Source organism: Mirounga angustirostris, unplaced genomic scaffold (genome assembly GCF_029215605.1).
Source record: "Mirounga angustirostris isolate CCGP_5_RB_7025 unplaced genomic scaffold, mMirAng1.0.hap1 SCAF_7, whole genome shotgun sequence".
Lineage (NCBI taxonomy): Eukaryota > Metazoa > Chordata > Mammalia > Carnivora > Phocidae > Mirounga > Mirounga angustirostris.
In genome coordinates, this window is record NW_026991715.1 from 59,502,240 (window position 1) to 59,521,020 (window position 18,781).

The window sequence follows — 18,781 nt, forward strand, 5'->3', positions numbered from 1 at the left end:
TAAGCAGCAAGTTTAAGTTTGGGGGGAAAAAGTGATCCTGAAATTTCCCCACTAGCAATTTGCAATATATATGTGACTCAACTTGACTGGGTATGTTTTGCTTTTGGCTAATGATATTTTATTTTCTGTAGTTGGTAAAATGGTTAATGTTATGTATGAAAAACTAAGGACAGAAGTTCATCCAAAACAGGTCTTATGAGGCAAATGTAAATAAAATTGGAACACTGTTGTGGCAGATACTACTTATGTTTACTCAGTATTTATTTTTTTTCTTCCTTCCTGACATAATCCTGACTTTGTTCAGGCAGACAAGGTGCCCAACTGAAACACTGTTTTTCTCAGCCTCTCTTGTGGCTAGGAGTGATCAATTAACCCAGTTACAACCAATGAAACATAAAAAGAAGTCTGCCGGGGATTTCTGGGAAAGTTTGGCTTTTCCAACACAGACATGGCTCCTCTCTCCATGTCACTTCGTTTTTTTCTTTTTAGGCTGGAATGCAGATAGAAGCCTGAGTAGAACAGCCATATTGTGACCATAAGGACTGGCAGGCACATGCTAATGAAATTAGCACATGAACCACCCCACCCCCCCCAAAAAAAACCTGCTGGAAAGACCCAGAAGACATTGTGGAGCTACTTCAGCAGCTCTTAACTGCTGACCTCTGTTCCTGTACTTGCAGAATAATAAACCCCATTTGGTTAAGAGACCCCCATTTGGGTTTCTGTCACACACAAGTGAATGCAAAACTTAATGAATATAACTAGCATTTAACATACTTCATAAGCCCGTTTTAGCTTCTAAGCAAGGTTTGGCTTAGAATGGAGTAAGGTGGAATATTCCCTCTTTATTTTGGGGAAACTTTACTTTCATTTATATTTTTATTAGTGTTCTAGGATGTCCTCCATAGTTCTCTATGTGTCTCCTTTTCTACCATTTTGCCCTTTATTTTAAACAGTTTAGAATGACTTTTATTTATTTTATTATGTTATGTTAATCACCATACATTATATCATTAGTTTTTGATGTAGTGTTCCATGATTCATTGTTTGCGTATAACACCCAGTGCTCCATTCAATACGTGCCCTCCTTAATACCCATCACCAGGCTAACACATGCCCCCCCACCCCTCCCCTCTAGAACCCTCAGTTTGTTTCTCAGAGTCCATAGTCTCTCATGGTTCATCTCCCCCTCCGATTTCTCCCCCTTCATTTTTCCCTTCCTGTTATCTTCTTCTTCTTCTTTTTTTTTTTTTTAAATCATTTGGCCCTTTTTTGTTGGTTACTTCTCTCTCCTTACAGCTTTCCTTCTCTTTTCCCCCACCTCTTTTTTTCTCATCTCCCTTTGGTTGAATGTGAGGCTAAACATAGATATGTTGGCATGGATAGGGAATGGTGAAAATAAGTAATGATACATGTGCATCTATTGGAATTAACAGATCAACAAAGTATTACTATTAGGCAGCTCTAAACAGCCTAGTTACATGCGATCAAATGGCATAATAGTTTAATGTAATACAAGATTCCACCTGTGCATATTTAACTGTAATGCACATACTTGTACTATGTACAATTTCATTTCACAAACTCATGGGATCCAAATTGATAAAATTTCTAGGTAAGAGAAAATGGGCAAGGAGTCTAACCACTGTGAAACTCAAGTTTCCTTATCTACAAAGTTAAGAAAAATGGCACTTACCTTGCAGGCTACTTTTAATGATTAAATGAAACAACATAGCCAATATAGTGCTTAATCCCTAACAGATACTCAAAACCTACATATATAATAGGGTTGTATCATAATTTATTTCAGCATTTCCCTATTGAGTCTCATTTGCAATCTTCCCTACTGTAAACAAATGCTTAACATCCTTGGCTAGATCTGTTTTCTTCTGCACAAGCATCAATATTTCCCTAGGCCTGATAACCCTGAAAAGGACATTAAGTAGAAGAGTATGAACATTTAGCATTTTGGTGGTGCCACTGCCCTAAAAAAGCTGGTGTCAATTAAAGTCCCATAAACAGTATACTACAATACATGTCTTTACCTTGTCAATGTCAGATACTAAACTTATTTAAAAACTTTGCCAATCTGACTGGTGAAATGTTTTAATTTTGATTTCTCTGCTACTAGTGATGCTGAACATCTTATGTTTACTGGCCATTTGCATTTCTTTTCTTGTAAACTGCCTGTCCTTAGCCTTTCTCCACCTTTTTATTGAATTCCTTTACATTGATTATGAGAGTTCCTTACATATTCTGGTTATTAAACTTTTGTCTGCTACACATGCTGCAATACTTTCTCACCATCTCTCACCTGTTATGGTATCTATTTTTTCTTCTTTGTAGGGAAGTTTAAAATTTTAAGAGGTAAACCTGATCATTTTTCTCTTTATTGTTCCGAGTATTGTATTTTACTTAAGACATTTGCCCCCAAAGAGTATGAAAACATCTGTGTGTATTACATTTGAATACTTTTATAATTTTTATGATTTATGACATTTTCTTTTCCAGTTGAATTTTAAAAATTTGTCAAGTTCCCTGAAAAAGCCCTACTGGAATTTTGCCTACAATCACGCTAACGTTGAAGATTAATTTGAAGGAACAGTACTGTCTCCCATTTAGGAACATAGTATATGTATTATTTTTACTTATATCTTTTTTTCATGCCCTTCAGGAAAGTTTCAGGTATTTTTTTTTTAATTCCTACATACGTATTTCTTGTTAATTTATTCCGTTTGCTGTTCTTATAAATAGAATAATTTTATTCGTAATGTTTTAAAACTGGTCATTCCTGTTATATAGAAATGTTAATAATTTCCATTTAATGATTTGTACCACCTTTCTAAACTCATTAATTAGATTTTCTGTTGATTCTAAGACTTTCTAGGTTGATAACTATACTGGATAAAAATAATAATTCAATCTCTTCCTTTCTAGGATTTCTACTTCTGTTTTTACTTGTCTTTCTATATTAGCTAGAACTTCCATATAATGTGAAATAGTGTTGAAAATGGGTAACCTTCCTTTGTTTCTCTGACTTAAAAGAGAATGCTTCTGCTATTTCATGTGGTAATAGGTAATTTGTAAGGCCAGAAGTGGTTTGAATTTACAACACCAAGTGGTATGTACACTCATGTGCTATCCTTTCAGGCTTTAAAATCAGGGTGGGGGCATCTGGGTGGCTCAGTTGGTTAAGTGTCTGCCCTCAGCTCTAGTCATGATCTCAAAGTCCTGGGACTGAGCCCCACATGGGGATCCCTGCTCAGTGGGGAGTCTGCTTCTCCCTCTCCCTCTCACTGCCCTCCCACCCGCTTGTGCTAGCTCTCTCTCTCTCTCAAATAAATAATAAACAAATAAAATCTTTAAAAAATAAAATAAAATAAAATCGGGGTGATGCTGAGCTTTATAGAATGACATGGATATTTTCCTTGTTTTTCTCTGATCTAGAAAAGTTTAAATAATATAGAGATTATCTCTTCTGAAGTTCTGGTACAATTTAATCAATTTTATTCCTAACATTTTTTCTAGGAAACCATTCATTTCATCTAAATATTTCAATCCACTGGTATAGAATATAATTCTATAGAATAATAGAGTGTAGTATTATTTTGTAATTCAGAAGATCTTGTTTTTTATCACCTTCCTCTTTTCTAATCTTATGTCTTTATTTATTTATTTATTTTTTTAAAGGTATGGCCCTACCCTTTTTTTTTTAGATTTTATTTATTTATTTGACAGAGAGAGACACATGAGAGAGGGAACACAAACAGAGGGAGTGGGAGAGGGAGAAGCAGGCTTCTTGCGGAGCAGGGAGCCGGTTGCAGGGCTTGATCCCAGGATCCTGGGATCATGACCTGAGCCGAAGGCAGACGCTTAACGACTGAGCCACCCAGGCGCCCCCTTACGCCTTTTTTTAATCTTTAATCATATTACCCTGAAGTTTTTCTGATTTTTTTTTATCATTCTATCCTTTTTAAAAAAATGTGTATTTTTTGTAGTCAGGAAAAAAAAATACACGTATCTTAGATCAAGTCAGATAACTGAATTACTGAAATTTTGTGAAGTTATGTATATATCTATATTTACCTGAATGTTTATCTAAATATCTATCTTCCTCTTTGATTTGTTAACAAATGGCTTTGTCAATTTCTCCTAGAATTTCATTACTTTTTGCTTTATTTATTATAAAGCTATGTTACTAAAAAGTTTGTAACTTATACTCTTGTAGAGGACTGCAATGAATAGGACACTTTCTAAATATGAAATGCTTTTAAAATTTTTTTAGTGTTAGTATTGCCCTATTTTCTTTTTATCATCTTTCTGATAATAAACATACACACATATTTCATCTTGTTATCCTCAATTTTTCTTTCATTCTTTTTTTTAAAGATTGATTTATTGATTTATTGATTTAAAGGGGAGGGGAGCAGATGGAGAGGGAGACAGAGAATTCCAAGCAGACTCCATGCTGAGTGTGGAGCCCAACGCATGCCTTGATCTCATGACCCTGAGAACATGATTTAAGGTGAAATCAAGAGTTGGACGCTTAACCACCCAGTAACCAACTGAGCCACCCAGGGGCCCCTCTGTCATTCTCTTTTAAGGTGGGGTTCTTATGCTTATTTATAATAGCATTATGTTGAATTTTGTTTTTACATATTTAATGTAAATGGAATTTACCCTACTGATATGAATCATGGTAACTAGTACGTGTGGTATGTGTGTGGCCCCTTCCAGCCACATTACTCTGTTTTCTATTTACCATGCTTTTTTCTTCTCTGTTAAACTGATCAAGTTTTAATCCCTCCTTTTCTTCTTACCTCTAGTCATTTGGGGTTATTACAGCTCATATTCCCATTATTTTAGAGGGTAGCTTTAATATTTTAAATCATATTTAAGCTTCTTTTTGCCATCAATCAATGCTTTTGCCAAACATCATCATTCCTTCTCAAACTTGTCCATGTTGGGATTTTGGTTCCGGTTTATTATTAAAATTTATTTTCTACATTTTGTGTGAATGATTATTTTACACATTGACAGGTTTTACAGGCAGAATTCTTTGTCCATTACTACTTCTTGGGCTCTGGGTTTTTCTCTGTTTCAGATTAAACAAAGGTTTTTACTACAGCATATATTTGAGTAATCCTTTCAAAGAAAGGGTCTGTGGGTGGTAAACTGACAGAATCTGCTTGTCTGAAAAATGCCTATTTGGTTTCCTTAAAATTTTAAAGGTCATGTTCTTGGCCTTCTAACCACCAGAAATGATGACAATATTGATGAGAAATCAAATTCCCTTCACAATCTTGTTCTTTTTCAGGTAAGTTGCTTTTTTTTTTCCATTCTGAAAGATACTACTGTGGTTTGCTCCTTATCAAATATTTCATCAGAATATGGTCTTTCTGATTATTGATCACATTCATCCTGCTTGACCTTTGATGGGTCTTTTCAGTCTGAAGGCTTGTGCATTTCTTTTGTTTGGGAAAATTTTTCTTCTATATTTTATGCATTATTTCTTCCCTCTATTATTTTCTTTCCTTCTAGATTTATTAGACAAATCAATTCTTTTAACCTTTCTTGCATGGTTTCCATGTCTTTTTGCTCTCTATTCCAGTTGATTTCACTGACTTGCTCTTTCAGAACACTGAATTAGTACTCAGCTGTGTGCTTTCTATTATGCATCTAATGAATTTCTTTTGGCACTATGTTTTTAAATTTCCAAGAATATATTTAAAATTTTCTAATTGCTCCTTTTTCAAAACAAGCAGTATGTTCTTGCTTTACAGATGTAGTGTTCTCTTAGATTAGTTTTCATTTTTAAAGCTATCTCTTCTCTTTCTCAAATTGTCTAATCCCTTCATGGTGACTCTTTATAATGACCTTGAGCCTTCCCTTTCAAACTGATGCTTCCCCTCAAAAGTCTGGTTCTTCTAAGCTTAGTGCATTTATATTCATAATGAAGGACTGGTTTAATTAACACACAGAGCAAGTCTGCTATCTATTACCTATATGTTATTTATTAATTTTTTTAAAGAGAAATTTATTTAAAAGATTTTACTTTACTTATTTGAGAGAGAGAGAGACAGAACACAAGTGGGGGGGGGAGGAATAGAGTGAGGGAGAAGCGGGCTCAATGCGGGGCTCAATTCCAGGACCCTGGGATCAAGGCCTGAACGGAAGGCAGACACTTAACCAACTGAGCCACCCAGGTGCCCCTATTAGCTATATGTTAGACAAGTTTCTTACTCTTACTGTGCCTCAGTTTATTCACCTCTAAAATGGGATAGTAATACTTATCTCATGGGGCTGTTCTGAGAATTAAATAAATTAACACAAGTGTTTAGAAAAATGCCTAGTACACTGCAATTGTTTGATACATAGTACTACTACTGTGGGTTTCCACTTCTCTGGTGGGCTAACTTATGTTTCCTTGTGGGTGAGATATGACTGGTTACACGGATATGAAGTTGGGAGGCAGACAGGCAATGGCCTTCTCTCTCCAACAACAGGTTTAAGAGTGACTTGCTCTAGTGGTAGAGAACTGAGAATATTACTCTCTTGGATAGAACTGCATTTTATTTCATCTTTGATCATCCTTGCCTCCTTCCCACAAACTCAAACTCTGCTGTTGTTTTAGACCCCCACATCAGCACCAAAAATCCTTCCAGGAAAGTAGTTCATTTTCCTTACAGTGTAATTTTTAGATCTCTGACTAAATGTGAATGTTGCCTGCTGCTAGGGTAAGGCTGGAGAACTGGGGATTGGAAGTAGTTCTTCGATTTCCCGATGACTGTCTTGCTTTAACTTTTCTTTTCACTTGTTCACTTTGTGCTTGATATTCTGCTAGATTTGTTCTTACCATTGTTTTCTTGGGTGAGTGTTTTGCTCTGTGGTTTTAATTTTCTCTGTTATTGTTTATATGCTCCCATTTGCTTTCTAAATGCCAACAATTCTTCACAATTTCTGGTGAGCTAATGACATTGTTTCATTTTCTTTTTAGTACCCATTCTCTTTTAAAGAATGTGTTTCTGTCTTTTTAGTAGATTTGGGGCAAAAAAGAGGGGTGGATGCTAGTGCTCAGCCCTCTAATTTGATCCAAGACATACTATTTTTCATACCAGTTACCACATTAGTATCTCCATGAGACCTGTTTATGCACTACATCTACATTTAGAGAGATACATTTACGTATATTATACACATTTTAAATCTCAATAAATTTAATCAAGGACTCAATTTGATGACCATTTAAAATGCAAAGCAAAAAAAGAAACATTAATACTTATCAAGTATTCATATAACTACATATAATAGTTCTATCTATATATATGTATCATATAACTATAATGATACAGAATTAATCTAGAGACTAAAGTAGAATCATTTTACTCCTGTTTCTTTTCTTTTAATAAATACAAGTGTATCTGAAAGGCTTACAGTCCACGTTCTCAGCATTTCTGAAGGCTTCTTACCAAATATGTTCTTATTACCCATAATTTTACCTATTGATTTGTATAATGTATTTCGAGGAAAAAATTCAATATCAGCCATTCTTGCTTTTTTTCCCTTTTTATTGAGCTACCAAGACTAATACAGCACATCACTAAGCAAAAAGTGCTATTTACTATGCAAAAGGCACAGTCAGTGATTGGCATCTAAGACCAATTGATCTACCCATTACTGCTATCTCCCTACCCCCACTAGCACTACTATGAAGCTATTGATTTAAACACTGTCGATCGGTTTCCATTTTCTGATTTTGGGCAGGCCAATTAAGAAAGTGAGTAATTGTGATTACATTGCTTCAGGATCAATTACATTTGATGCAAGACAAAGTGTTCTTTTTGGAACCTACAAAAAAATAATTTTTGATCTAGTATGCTTATGCATTCAATAAAATCTAAAATAATTTATACATTTACAACAGAAAAACATATTAATATAAGTGCTTATAATAGCTAAGGCTATTTTCTATGTAACATAAATTCATCATTTTCCTAAAATTAGTTTAAAAGAAATTGAGAAAAAATTGTTCACATACACTCCTCAATGAAGGACAAAAAATCAAATACTACCTACATACTTATCCCTAAAGGGACGTAGTTTATTATCAAAGATAAAATGCAAATCTTGTTCAATGGAACTACAGAGGAAATCCCTGTAATGAAAATATATTTAAGAACCCCCACCTCATTATATAGAAATATAGCAGGTTCTTTATATAACTTGATAACAAAAAAATAATTTTTTTAGTTCTTAATTTTGCCCTAACTTGGTGCATGAGCTTTGTCATTGGGCTCATATTGTTGAAATCACGAAAATGAATATACCTCTGGTGTTGGAGGCAAATCTATTTAGAGTGATGTTACTCATAGTCTTGTGCTCAGTAATATTGATCTGTGTTGTTTGTCTAATAGAAAAATAATAAACAATTACTAGGCAATGCTGGGAAAAGTAATCAGTTTTTATATATCACTAACATAGCAGACCTCCCAAAACATAAAGGTGATGATCTGCATAAAATCAATGTGTTATGCTACATTGTTTATATTCATCATTGCAGGTTCTCAGCAATAAATGGTACAATATTAGTCCTGAATTACTGGTAAACTGAACAGGTACATGCAAAAGAAAAGTTCACTATATTTAACCCATAAATTTATTTAAAAATGTCTATTGCCTAAACTCGGTGATTTTTATCATAACAAATTCTGTTGTAAGCTAACTAAAATTTAGATAAATAAAATGTTTAAATACTTGTTAGAATAAAAACAAAGCAACTTCAAATCAAAGTAACACATCAGATCCTAGATCAGAAAAATGTAAGAGTTCAAAGATAATTCTTAAAGATGGATGAATATGGCTTTGTATTAATTTGCTAATAATTTCTGGACTTCATTAGAAATGTATAAAACATTACATGAAAATGATAACAATAATAAAATCCAATCCGAGAAAGGTTCTTTTGAACAGTATTCACCCATGAAACCTTTGCCAACTGCATAAATGTTCTCTTTCAAGTTTTATCAGAGGCAGTTTGTAAATTAAAGTAAAAAGGGGAAAAATAAAGTAAAAAGGGGGAAAATGTATGGGTTTTAGGTACTGACAGAATCAATACTTCTCTACTTAAGAGGCTCAAGATAACATAAAGGATATTTGAAAAGATATCTTCTCTGGGCTATTCAATATTACTAAAATTTTTAATTTCTCCTGAATTTGCTCATGAATTTTTTAAAACTGCAGAGTTAATAATTTAAAAAATCATTCAGCAGTAGCTTCTTACTTTAACTGTGAATTTCAATCATATATGGCTGACTGTAATAGCTAGTTGTGCAACAAATACTAAAAATACATATGCTACAATTTGTACAACTATTCCATTGTAGTCTAATCATTGCCAAAGAAAAGCACATTTGTTTAAATGTTTTGTCTCTCAAAGAGAAAAGCTGTTGAAAGCCTAGCTTTTGATCTGCTATCCTTTACAGGTAATATAAAATACAGGAGAACAATTGAACTCACCACAACTGGAAACTGGCAGTCTGAGTGGAATCACAAAAGTCAATACCCATTGAAACAGTAATGGATCCCTCAGGCTCAAGAGATTCTAGGAAGTAAGACAATTTAGACATGAAAACATGGAGGATGTGAAAAAGAGGTAAACTCAACCCTGAAAACTTATATAATGTTTGTAGTGTGGTTAAAACAGTCAAATTTAATGATGGCTTACAAGAACAATTTCAAACTAAGAATATTAAAGCAAATTATAAAGTAATTTCACTATTCTGCTTGAAGGCTTTCTTTTCCATAACTTAATTCTGCATGTATTTCTATCTTTTTCAGAAATACATCACTTCATGTTTTACGATATTGTCTTTATAGGTACTGAAGGTGAGAAGGAAATAAATGTAATCCTGTTTGGAACAACTATAAAGGACTCTCTGGGTGCTTTTAAGAGATTATGTACTTAAAACTATGGAATATTTATTCTAGATATAAAACATAAATTTTAAACCATGTTCCAGATTTCAAGTGGAAATAAAAATCCAAAATTTAAAAATGCAAATTAAAGCAAAGTTGAAAGAAGAAATCAATTTGTATTCAGAAATTAACCAAGACAACTGGCATTATAGGAACTAAAGTAGTAAGTCTAATTGCATTATTTGAAGAATTATTGGAAGAAAATTTAGTAGCAGATTAGATCATAAGAAAACAAGTAATAAAATGGTATCTTATAGGTTTAGAATTTCCAAAGCTTCATCTGTCAACTAAGCAAGAATGGGAAATAACTGTATCAATAGACAATACTTGTACTTTTCAGTTGACAAGGATGAAACTCAAGATCAACAACGTTTTATTCCGCTTATGATTCCAAAGTTTGGCTATACATTAGAATAATGAGGGATCTTAAATATATAGTATAATATATATGTAACATATATAATAAATATATTTATACTAATATGTAATATTAGTGCTAAATATTAGTATAAAGTATATATTATATATTTACACAGAAACCATCCACTTTTAATTTCCACCTTGCTCAAAGTCTTCAGTATAACTGCATACTGTACAGCAGCTTTATATTTACCTTTATGTATCTTAATAAGACTGTAGTTATATTTTAGCAAGGATACTCTAATCCTGTAGACTATGACTATCAAAGGGCTTATTGGTAAGTATGGTTTGCCATTTAATGCTAACCATGACAGAAATGATGGTACAGATGGGACAAATAATAATTCAATAAGCTTAATATATGAAGAAGTATATTTATGTCTCACAGGTTCAATGAAGATCAGGATTGTTAGAGAGTAATTGTTTGATGCTGATTTTAAAACGTTATTGGTTTGCTAGTGGTATGTATGTTGGTTTGCTGATTCCAATTTGAATTTCATTTGTTTATAAACCTAAAATTTATCAGGATGCTCCACAAGTACCAGAAGACTTGCTGCCTAAATCTTTAGCAAACAGGCTTTATTGTAGAGCAAGTAACTGCAATGATATTTTTCTTATATTTCTCCTAAAGCTACACCTTATCAGTTCACAGCTCTGTCAGTCACACTGCTTAGTCATGTACTTTAGTGACTCCTTAATGCTTTCTTCTGTGCCACAGATATATTGGGGTTTGGTCTCAATATTATTTGTAGCTGACACATAGGTACCAAATGCGGTCATCTCCAAAACATGATGGCATTCATGATTTAGATCTCTCTACATCATGTATCCTTGTATTTCATTGGACAAAGTGACAGTTTTCAAGACGTCTTGTTGATAGCACTCTTTGACACAAGTTGGTACCATCTTCAGTCTTAAGATAATTAACTGTGAGCTTAGTACCACGCTAATTCTGGAGGACAGCTCATGATCAATGGCATGTTTTATTATATGAATGCTTCAAGAGCAAAGTGATCAGCATAAAATTATTTATATAATGGATTTATATTATTTGAAGCCTACTACATTGGGGAAGTTTATGTATTTGGATGCTACCTCTGGATCAATGCTATACACATAAAAGCGTTATACAGAAACGGCTGAAAAACATGGGCTCTATTACACCAGCCATTAATAATGAAAAAGAAATCACACAGGCTTCCATTGACTTTGATATGACAGTTGTCCAGTAACTAATAAAATATTAGCTGAGCTCAAAATTGTGAATTATTAACATAAAGTCACTGAATATAGTGCAGAAACCCTAAGGCTTGTGTGTGTGTGTGTGTGTGTGTTTTAAATCTCTTATGTACTTGGTCTCTTTGAGAAAAATGGCATGGCACATTATTCCTAATACTCTTGTAACAAATCCAGTTTCATGGTAAAGGCAGGAGAAAATCCAAACCAAAGTCATACTATGGACATATTATAGACAAAAAGGAAAACAGACTGGTGACAAATAAGAAAGCTGTTGGACTCCTTAACATATGCATATGTGCTTATTAAATAAATGTCTTCCCTCATTTCACAAAAAACATTAAAATATAGTATTTGTTCTTTGTTGTATTCTTAAGATGTTTTTGGAGGACTAATTAAGATATATCATACTCTGTAACACTACTGTAATCTATTGATAAAAGAAACTAGGTGGTGTTACTGCATGGGAAAGAACTCTATATCCTGAGGGTATTCAATAAAATACCAACAAAATGAATAAAACATTACAGTCCTAAAAGTTTGCCTAAGAAAAGAAAAGCCTGTGGCTAGTACTGAGGCAATGGTATAGATTCATATTTTATATCTGTGTTAAGGCCATACTATGAAATTTATTATATTTATTTCTTCTATTCTACATAGGCCAACAAAAGGTCAACTCATCAACTCATTATGCCAGCTCAAAGAAATGTTAATACTGTTCTACTGTTTTAACCTTTGGCTAACATTTTCAACCTTCAGACAATTCATTTATCAGCTGCTTGACATTTCTTAAACTAATTTTTTAACTAGGTAAAAAATGCTGGATTTTAAGCATTAAAAAAAGAACACAAATTGGGATATTCTAGAACTCCTAGCCAATATATTGACTTGACAAAGTAATTAAATAAAAATCAGGACACTCTGCATTCATTAAATGGTGTCTTAATTACCAAATTATTTTTAAAAGTGTATTAAAAGTGGGTTCTAGGGGCGCCTGGGTGCCTCAGTCGGTTAAGCGACTGCCTTCGGCTCAGGTCATGATCTTAGGGTCCTGGGATCGAGCCCCGCATCGGGCTCCCTGCTTGGCGGGGAGCCTGCTTCTCCCTCTCCCACTGCCCCTGCTTGTGTTCCCTCTCTCGCTGTCTCTCTCTCTCTGTCAAATAAATAAAATAAATAAAATCTTAAAAAAGAAAAAGTGGTTTCTAAAGTCAAGTCACTTTAACTACTTTGGTTGCTTATAAACCACTACCATATGCATCTGTTAGGAATTGTTTTATTCCTTTGTACAAAAATGTAACACAAAGAGTGACTTCTTTTACTGAATGAATCATGAAAACTATAGGAGAGAATTCAACAATGTCAAAGAGCTCGGGTGAAAATGAAGAAAAATAGAAGAGTTACAATGAAATAATGAGTAAAGAAGGCACCACTGCCTGCTTAAAAGGTTTTGCTCACTTAAAGTGAATAAAAAATAAAAAATATAAAAAGGAACTATTTGGACCTTTCTGATGATAACATTTCAAGGATTCAGTGACAGAAACCTTACATCCATTTTAATTAATATTATTGCCTGAAGCTTCTCCCAACTAAACTCTAGCACCGTTTTCACTTAGACAAACAGAAAAAATAGAGGTAGACATTCTAATTATTACATTAAACTCAAAGTAACACACAATTGTTACACTTAATTTTTGAAAGGTATATTTCTGGTAAAATACTTAAAAAATGGAAGGAGATGACAGCTGATGAGCACAGAGGTCACCTAGAAAGCACATGGTGCATCTAAGTGGCAACCCCCTCTGCATCAGGTGGTGGTGTTGCAGGTGGGAATAAAGGACCAGGACTGTCAGACCTTGTGCTTCATTCCAAAAAAAAGGTGAGATTTCTGGTTTGCTTTTTAATGTAAAAACATCTTGATTTCTAAATGGTAGCAACAGATTAAAAATATTTTAAAATATGATGTGTATAAATATTGTAATACACTATGGGCAATTTTCTAGTCTATGCCTGGAAAGAAAGACAAACAGAATATCATGCATACTCTCAGCCTTTGCTGTCTTCACTTTTCAATTTATGGAATGGGAAAGGAAACAGGGAAGGGGAGACAGGATTCAAAAAGGCAGACTACACCCAGGCAGGGAATTAAGTTGGCCAGGAAGAGAAGCAGAGAGAAGGTGATGACAGTAAAATGAGAGGCAATTTTGTTTCTTCAGATGCATCATCCTTTCATCACTACTGGTACATTTTACCATTGCTGGCACCTGATTCACTAAGAACAAAACAGTGCATTCATTTTGTACGATAAAGTCAGTTTATTTAAAAGGGAAAACAAATATAAACTGACTATATTGACAAATAATAATATGTATTTCACTTTGCTTGTAAAACAAATATATTTAAATATCAGATATAAAGTTTTAAATGAGAATTAATATTTACCTATTGGAGTAAAAACATGCATTTGCATTCCCATAGGAAGTTTTTTCTCCCCTATGTGGATATTTTCTATCTTCTGATCAGTAGTATTATTCAGTGTTATTTGTACAGAGACCATCTTATCACCAAAAATACAAGGCTGTCTTGGAAAGAAATAATGGGCAGCTAGTCCTCTTCCACTCATCCGATGAAGCAACACATGAGTTTTCACTGGTACAAAGACAGGAGTATTGACCTATTGCACATTGGAAAAACAAAGATGAATTAGTGATTATAGTTATTCTCTTAGAAAATATTTAAAAATTACACATTTAACTATCCTATTTTTCCTAAAGTATTATATAAGCCACAGTAACAAATTTCATACCCATAAATATTGTCAGAAATTATACAAAAATGTAAAGAAAATGCCTTTAAAACAGCATTAACATTTTTCTGTAGTCTGCAACATATATTAAAATATTTTGGGGCGCCTGGGTGGCTCAGTTGGTTAAGCGACTGCCTTCGGCTCAGGTCATGATCCCAGGGTCCTGGGATCGAGTCCCGCATCGGGCTCCCTGCTCTGCGGGGAGCCTGCTTCTCCCTCTCCCACTCCCCCTGCTTGTGTTCCCTCTCTCGCTGTGTCTCTCTCTGTCAAATAAATAAATAAAATCTTTAAAAAAAAAAAATATTTTGGTAATATGTGCCTAATAAGAATAAGCTGTTGTATATTCAATTTTTTTAGAGTTTATAAATTTCATTAGATTTTTTCCTAGGTACACTACATTTGGGCATCTTGCTAATTTTCTTATTAGTTTTAATAATTTATCAGTTGATTTTCTCAGATTTTTGAACTGTAAGATAGTATCATCTACCAATAACAAACATCTTGCACCTTCATTTCCAATCTCAACTCCTTGAACATTTTTCACCTTGAATTTCTTTCACTGTAAAATGAAGACTATCACCTCCTTTAAGGTGGTTTCTTCCTTTGCTTTAATGATTAAAAAGATCTTCCCTACTTTGAGCTCAGGTAACTATATTTTCTTCTAGAGCTTTCATGGTTGCAATTTTTAATTTGTATGGAACTGATTTAGATATATTGACCTCTATACTTAATTTTTTTCTCCAAATACTTAACCAATTGTCTGAACATGATTTAATGATTAGCTTTTCCTCAGTGACCTGTAAATGCAAACATTCTCATTATTTAACATATATGGGAGACATTTTTTGACCTTGATTGAGTTGTTAAACCAGTTCCACATTGTTTTATTTCTTACAACCCTACAATATGATTCAATTGTTTGGCAAAACAAAGTGTCTTGTATCACTCCATCCCCTACCACCCCACCAGTATTTTCTTGGCTAATTATCTCTTTATATCCTTCTGTTGAATTTTAGCCTCTTTTAGTTAAATTCTCTGCTCAATCTTGAGTGGATTCAGAGGGAGCGTATTAAGTGAAGAAACACAGTCCTTTCTAAAATCATGTGATGGCTATCTTTCCATTCAAAGTCAAAGTACATGTGGCTTGACCTGACATGGCACGCTTCAAAAAAAAAAAAAAAAATCAATTTGTAATTAAACAGGCCTAATCAAGATTTTTTCCTAACAAGTGTGCTCTCCCAAACTAGATTTTCTATTATGAGTACATTTTAACCTATTCAACATGTTCATCATACCAATGATACCTGACATTAAAACTTAATAATATTAGTTATTTAAAATTCATCAACAAAAATCTAAGAGTTAAATATCATATATACAAAATGATAAGCAGTGTCTTCTAAGCATCATTAAAATATAGTATTCCTTCTCCAAAAGCTCAACTTGTAAGAGTGAGCAATTTAAAATTATCATCTTAAAAATGCACAAAAGAGCTTACTTCTAAAACATTACAAATAATTAAGTACATTTTAAATTCTGGCTATCTAAAGTAATGGGGCAACTGGCCTATGCATTCTACTTTGGCCTTTTGAGGATGCTAGCAGTCTAGCACTTTAAGTTTTCAAAGCACTTCCACTTCTAAGCTTAGGTTCTTTTCCATGTATAAAAATTATTTTCAAAACTCATTTGTTTCATTGCTCATGCTAAGTTCTATTTCCTTTACAAATTCTGGAGAGTTTAGTAGCATAGCCCAAGACAGCAATCCTTGGCAGGGAACATTCATTTAAAGATATAATGGACATCATAAAAATAAGAAAACTGATACAGAATATGTATGTGTGTGTTTGACTGCCCAAGTATATATACACATATTTATAAATTTATACTCAGCAAAAATCTTAAATTCCCACTGAGGCTATGATAATCAACCTTAAACACAAGCCTTCAACTGGATAATCATATTTTTCAGTATCTTATGTTTACTCCTTTAATTAGATGATAACATACTGGAGACAGTAGTTCTTATTTTATATTCTTCATTGTTCCAGAAACACATTGTCATTAAATCATTAAATACATGCTGATGAAGCCAGTTTTTCTTTTATGAAAACTCATAAAAGATTGGGCAACACATTATATGAGGAAATACAGTTGAAAGCTGGAGAGAGGCAAGTGTAGAGTAGTAGAAGAAAAGGAGAACAGAAGCAGGGGTTTGGTTTACAAGCAGCTAGGAATCAGCACTTAAAGATCATATAAGGTACTTAGAAATATAAGGAGGGTACACCCTAAGTAACATAAGACCAGCAACATGTCTTGGTTGGTTTATTGATTCTCTCTCAGTCTAATCCTGGGACACATAGTGCAAATATCTTTTCCTACCCTGTCTCAAAATTCTGTATCTTTATTATAATTGCTAAAAAGTGTTAATGGATGTGCAAAAGGAATACATAATTTTTTCCACTCATTCTATCCATACTCACTCAAGTTCAAGAAGCATTATCTAGTAAATTCAACATCTGAGAAAGGGCCTCTCTGACAATCCTCAAAGGTTAATAGAGGTCTATATTCTCAATAAACAGCCTCATAAATAGCACTTCGTGGTAATAATACATACGTTTTAACTATAGAAAGGGGCTAACTGGAAATGTTGATTTTTTAAACCTGTTTTCTAAGATTATACAGATCATATTAACTTCCTCCACTATCTAGATGAATTACATAGGTGATATTTTGTCCAATAAAACCAGTAAGCTCCATAAATCCTTCAACAATTTTTACATGCAATACAATTAATCCTAATGTGAAAACAAGATTTTAGTTCAATATTTTGTACATCAGATATCTATATTCCAGAAACATGTATGATCTGTGGCTGTTTATATTCTAAGATACTAAACACTGTGAATGGCTCTTCTGACTTTGCATTTTATAAATGTCAGTAATCTTACTAAATGTACAAAATACAAGGTAAAGGTAATAAATTAATTACATAAAGACCTAGATTTGGGTTGTGAAAATAAGGGCTTATTTAAAAAAAAAAAAAGGTAGATATTTAACAAGTTTGAACAAAACAGATCATCTTAGGTAAGGGTTGGCAAACTACAGCCCGCAAGCCAATAATGGCCTGCTGTCTGTTTTATAAAGTTTTACTGGAATACAGCCATACTCATTTACATATTGTTGATGGTTGGTTGCTTTTTGGCTCTGCAGCGGTAGAGCTGAGTACTTGCAGGGCTTACCATCTTTACTGGTAGAGTTGAGTACTTGCAGAGCTTACCATATTTACTATCTGGACCCTGTACAGGAAAAGTTTGCTGACTCCTCATCTAGGGGCACACATGTTACATACTTCCTCTTCTCCTTCCCTTCTGTTGTTGTTGGGAAACAAGTCTCCGCAGTCTCCCATGTTTTTGAACATCTTCTCAGCAAAGGTATTAACAACTTGGTTCCTGAAAATCTTTTCAAGGATGTTTGTAGAGCAAACAGCCTTTGGAAACAGGAAAATGCCTCCCTCCAGGGCAAAGCTGGGACAGATTTGCTAAGGGCTCTTTATAAAAGATTGGGATCTTCTCCTGTAGAGATTCCTCTCTTGTAAAGCAACACATCACACGTGGAGTCATCACGTGGCCTTCATCCTGTCACCCTGTGGGAACTGGGGCTTAGAGAAGAGGCACATGAATGATGTTTCTGGCTACTGCTATTGCTGTTAATAAACTGCCCTTTGTCTTTGACACAGTAGTCTCCCGTCTTTCACCAGTATCCATGAAATTATCTTAGGCTAACTTGTTTGCTTGCAAGTAGGGTTAACATCTCATATCCTTCACAGTTCTTCATACCCATTTTTTGGGGGTCACTCAACAATTCCCAGATGCACTTATTCCAAATAGCTAAAGTAACTTTTAGTAGGATACCATAAACAGATGGGTAGGGCCAACTGCCTGAGGGGTGGACATGAACTAAAAATCGAGCTTACATTCAAGGGTGCCTTTTTGGAATGTGCAGAGTAGCACCATATGAACTAGTGGCTTTGCTAATGAAAATACTACTTTAAATAGTAGAAACTAGTTGTTTTTTTTTTTTACTTTGCTTTATGAAAGTCCATGCTATGATCCGATTGTTTCTGTGAGTTTCTTAAGTATAATGATGTATTCTGATAACTGACGATGAGATGTCAAGAAAGTTCTATGACACTGAAGAATAAGAATAATTACATGTTTCATGATTGCTTTTTTTAAAAGATTTTATTTATTTATTTGACAGAGAGAGACACAGCGAGAAAGGGAATACAAGCAGGGTGAATGGGAGAGGGAGAGGCAGGCTTCCCACGGAACAGGGAGCCCGATGCGG

General features: G+C 33.9%; 1 protein-coding gene across 9 annotated transcripts in view; it reads right to left on the minus strand.

The window, feature by feature from the left end:
* Window positions 1-18,781, minus strand: part of AP3B1 (adaptor related protein complex 3 subunit beta 1) — a 321,148-nt gene that overhangs the window by 79,320 nt on the left and 223,047 nt on the right. For all 9 annotated transcript variants that reach the window (XM_064596275.1, XM_064596274.1, XM_054512544.2 and 6 more), the window contains 2 exons: window positions 14,071-14,302; window positions 9,517-9,601 (listed from right to left, as the gene is read on the minus strand). In XM_064596275.1, coding sequence (XP_064452345.1) covers window positions 9,517-9,601; window positions 14,071-14,302 — 317 coding nt within the window. The remainder of the gene's footprint in view (window positions 1-9,516; window positions 9,602-14,070; window positions 14,303-18,781) is intronic.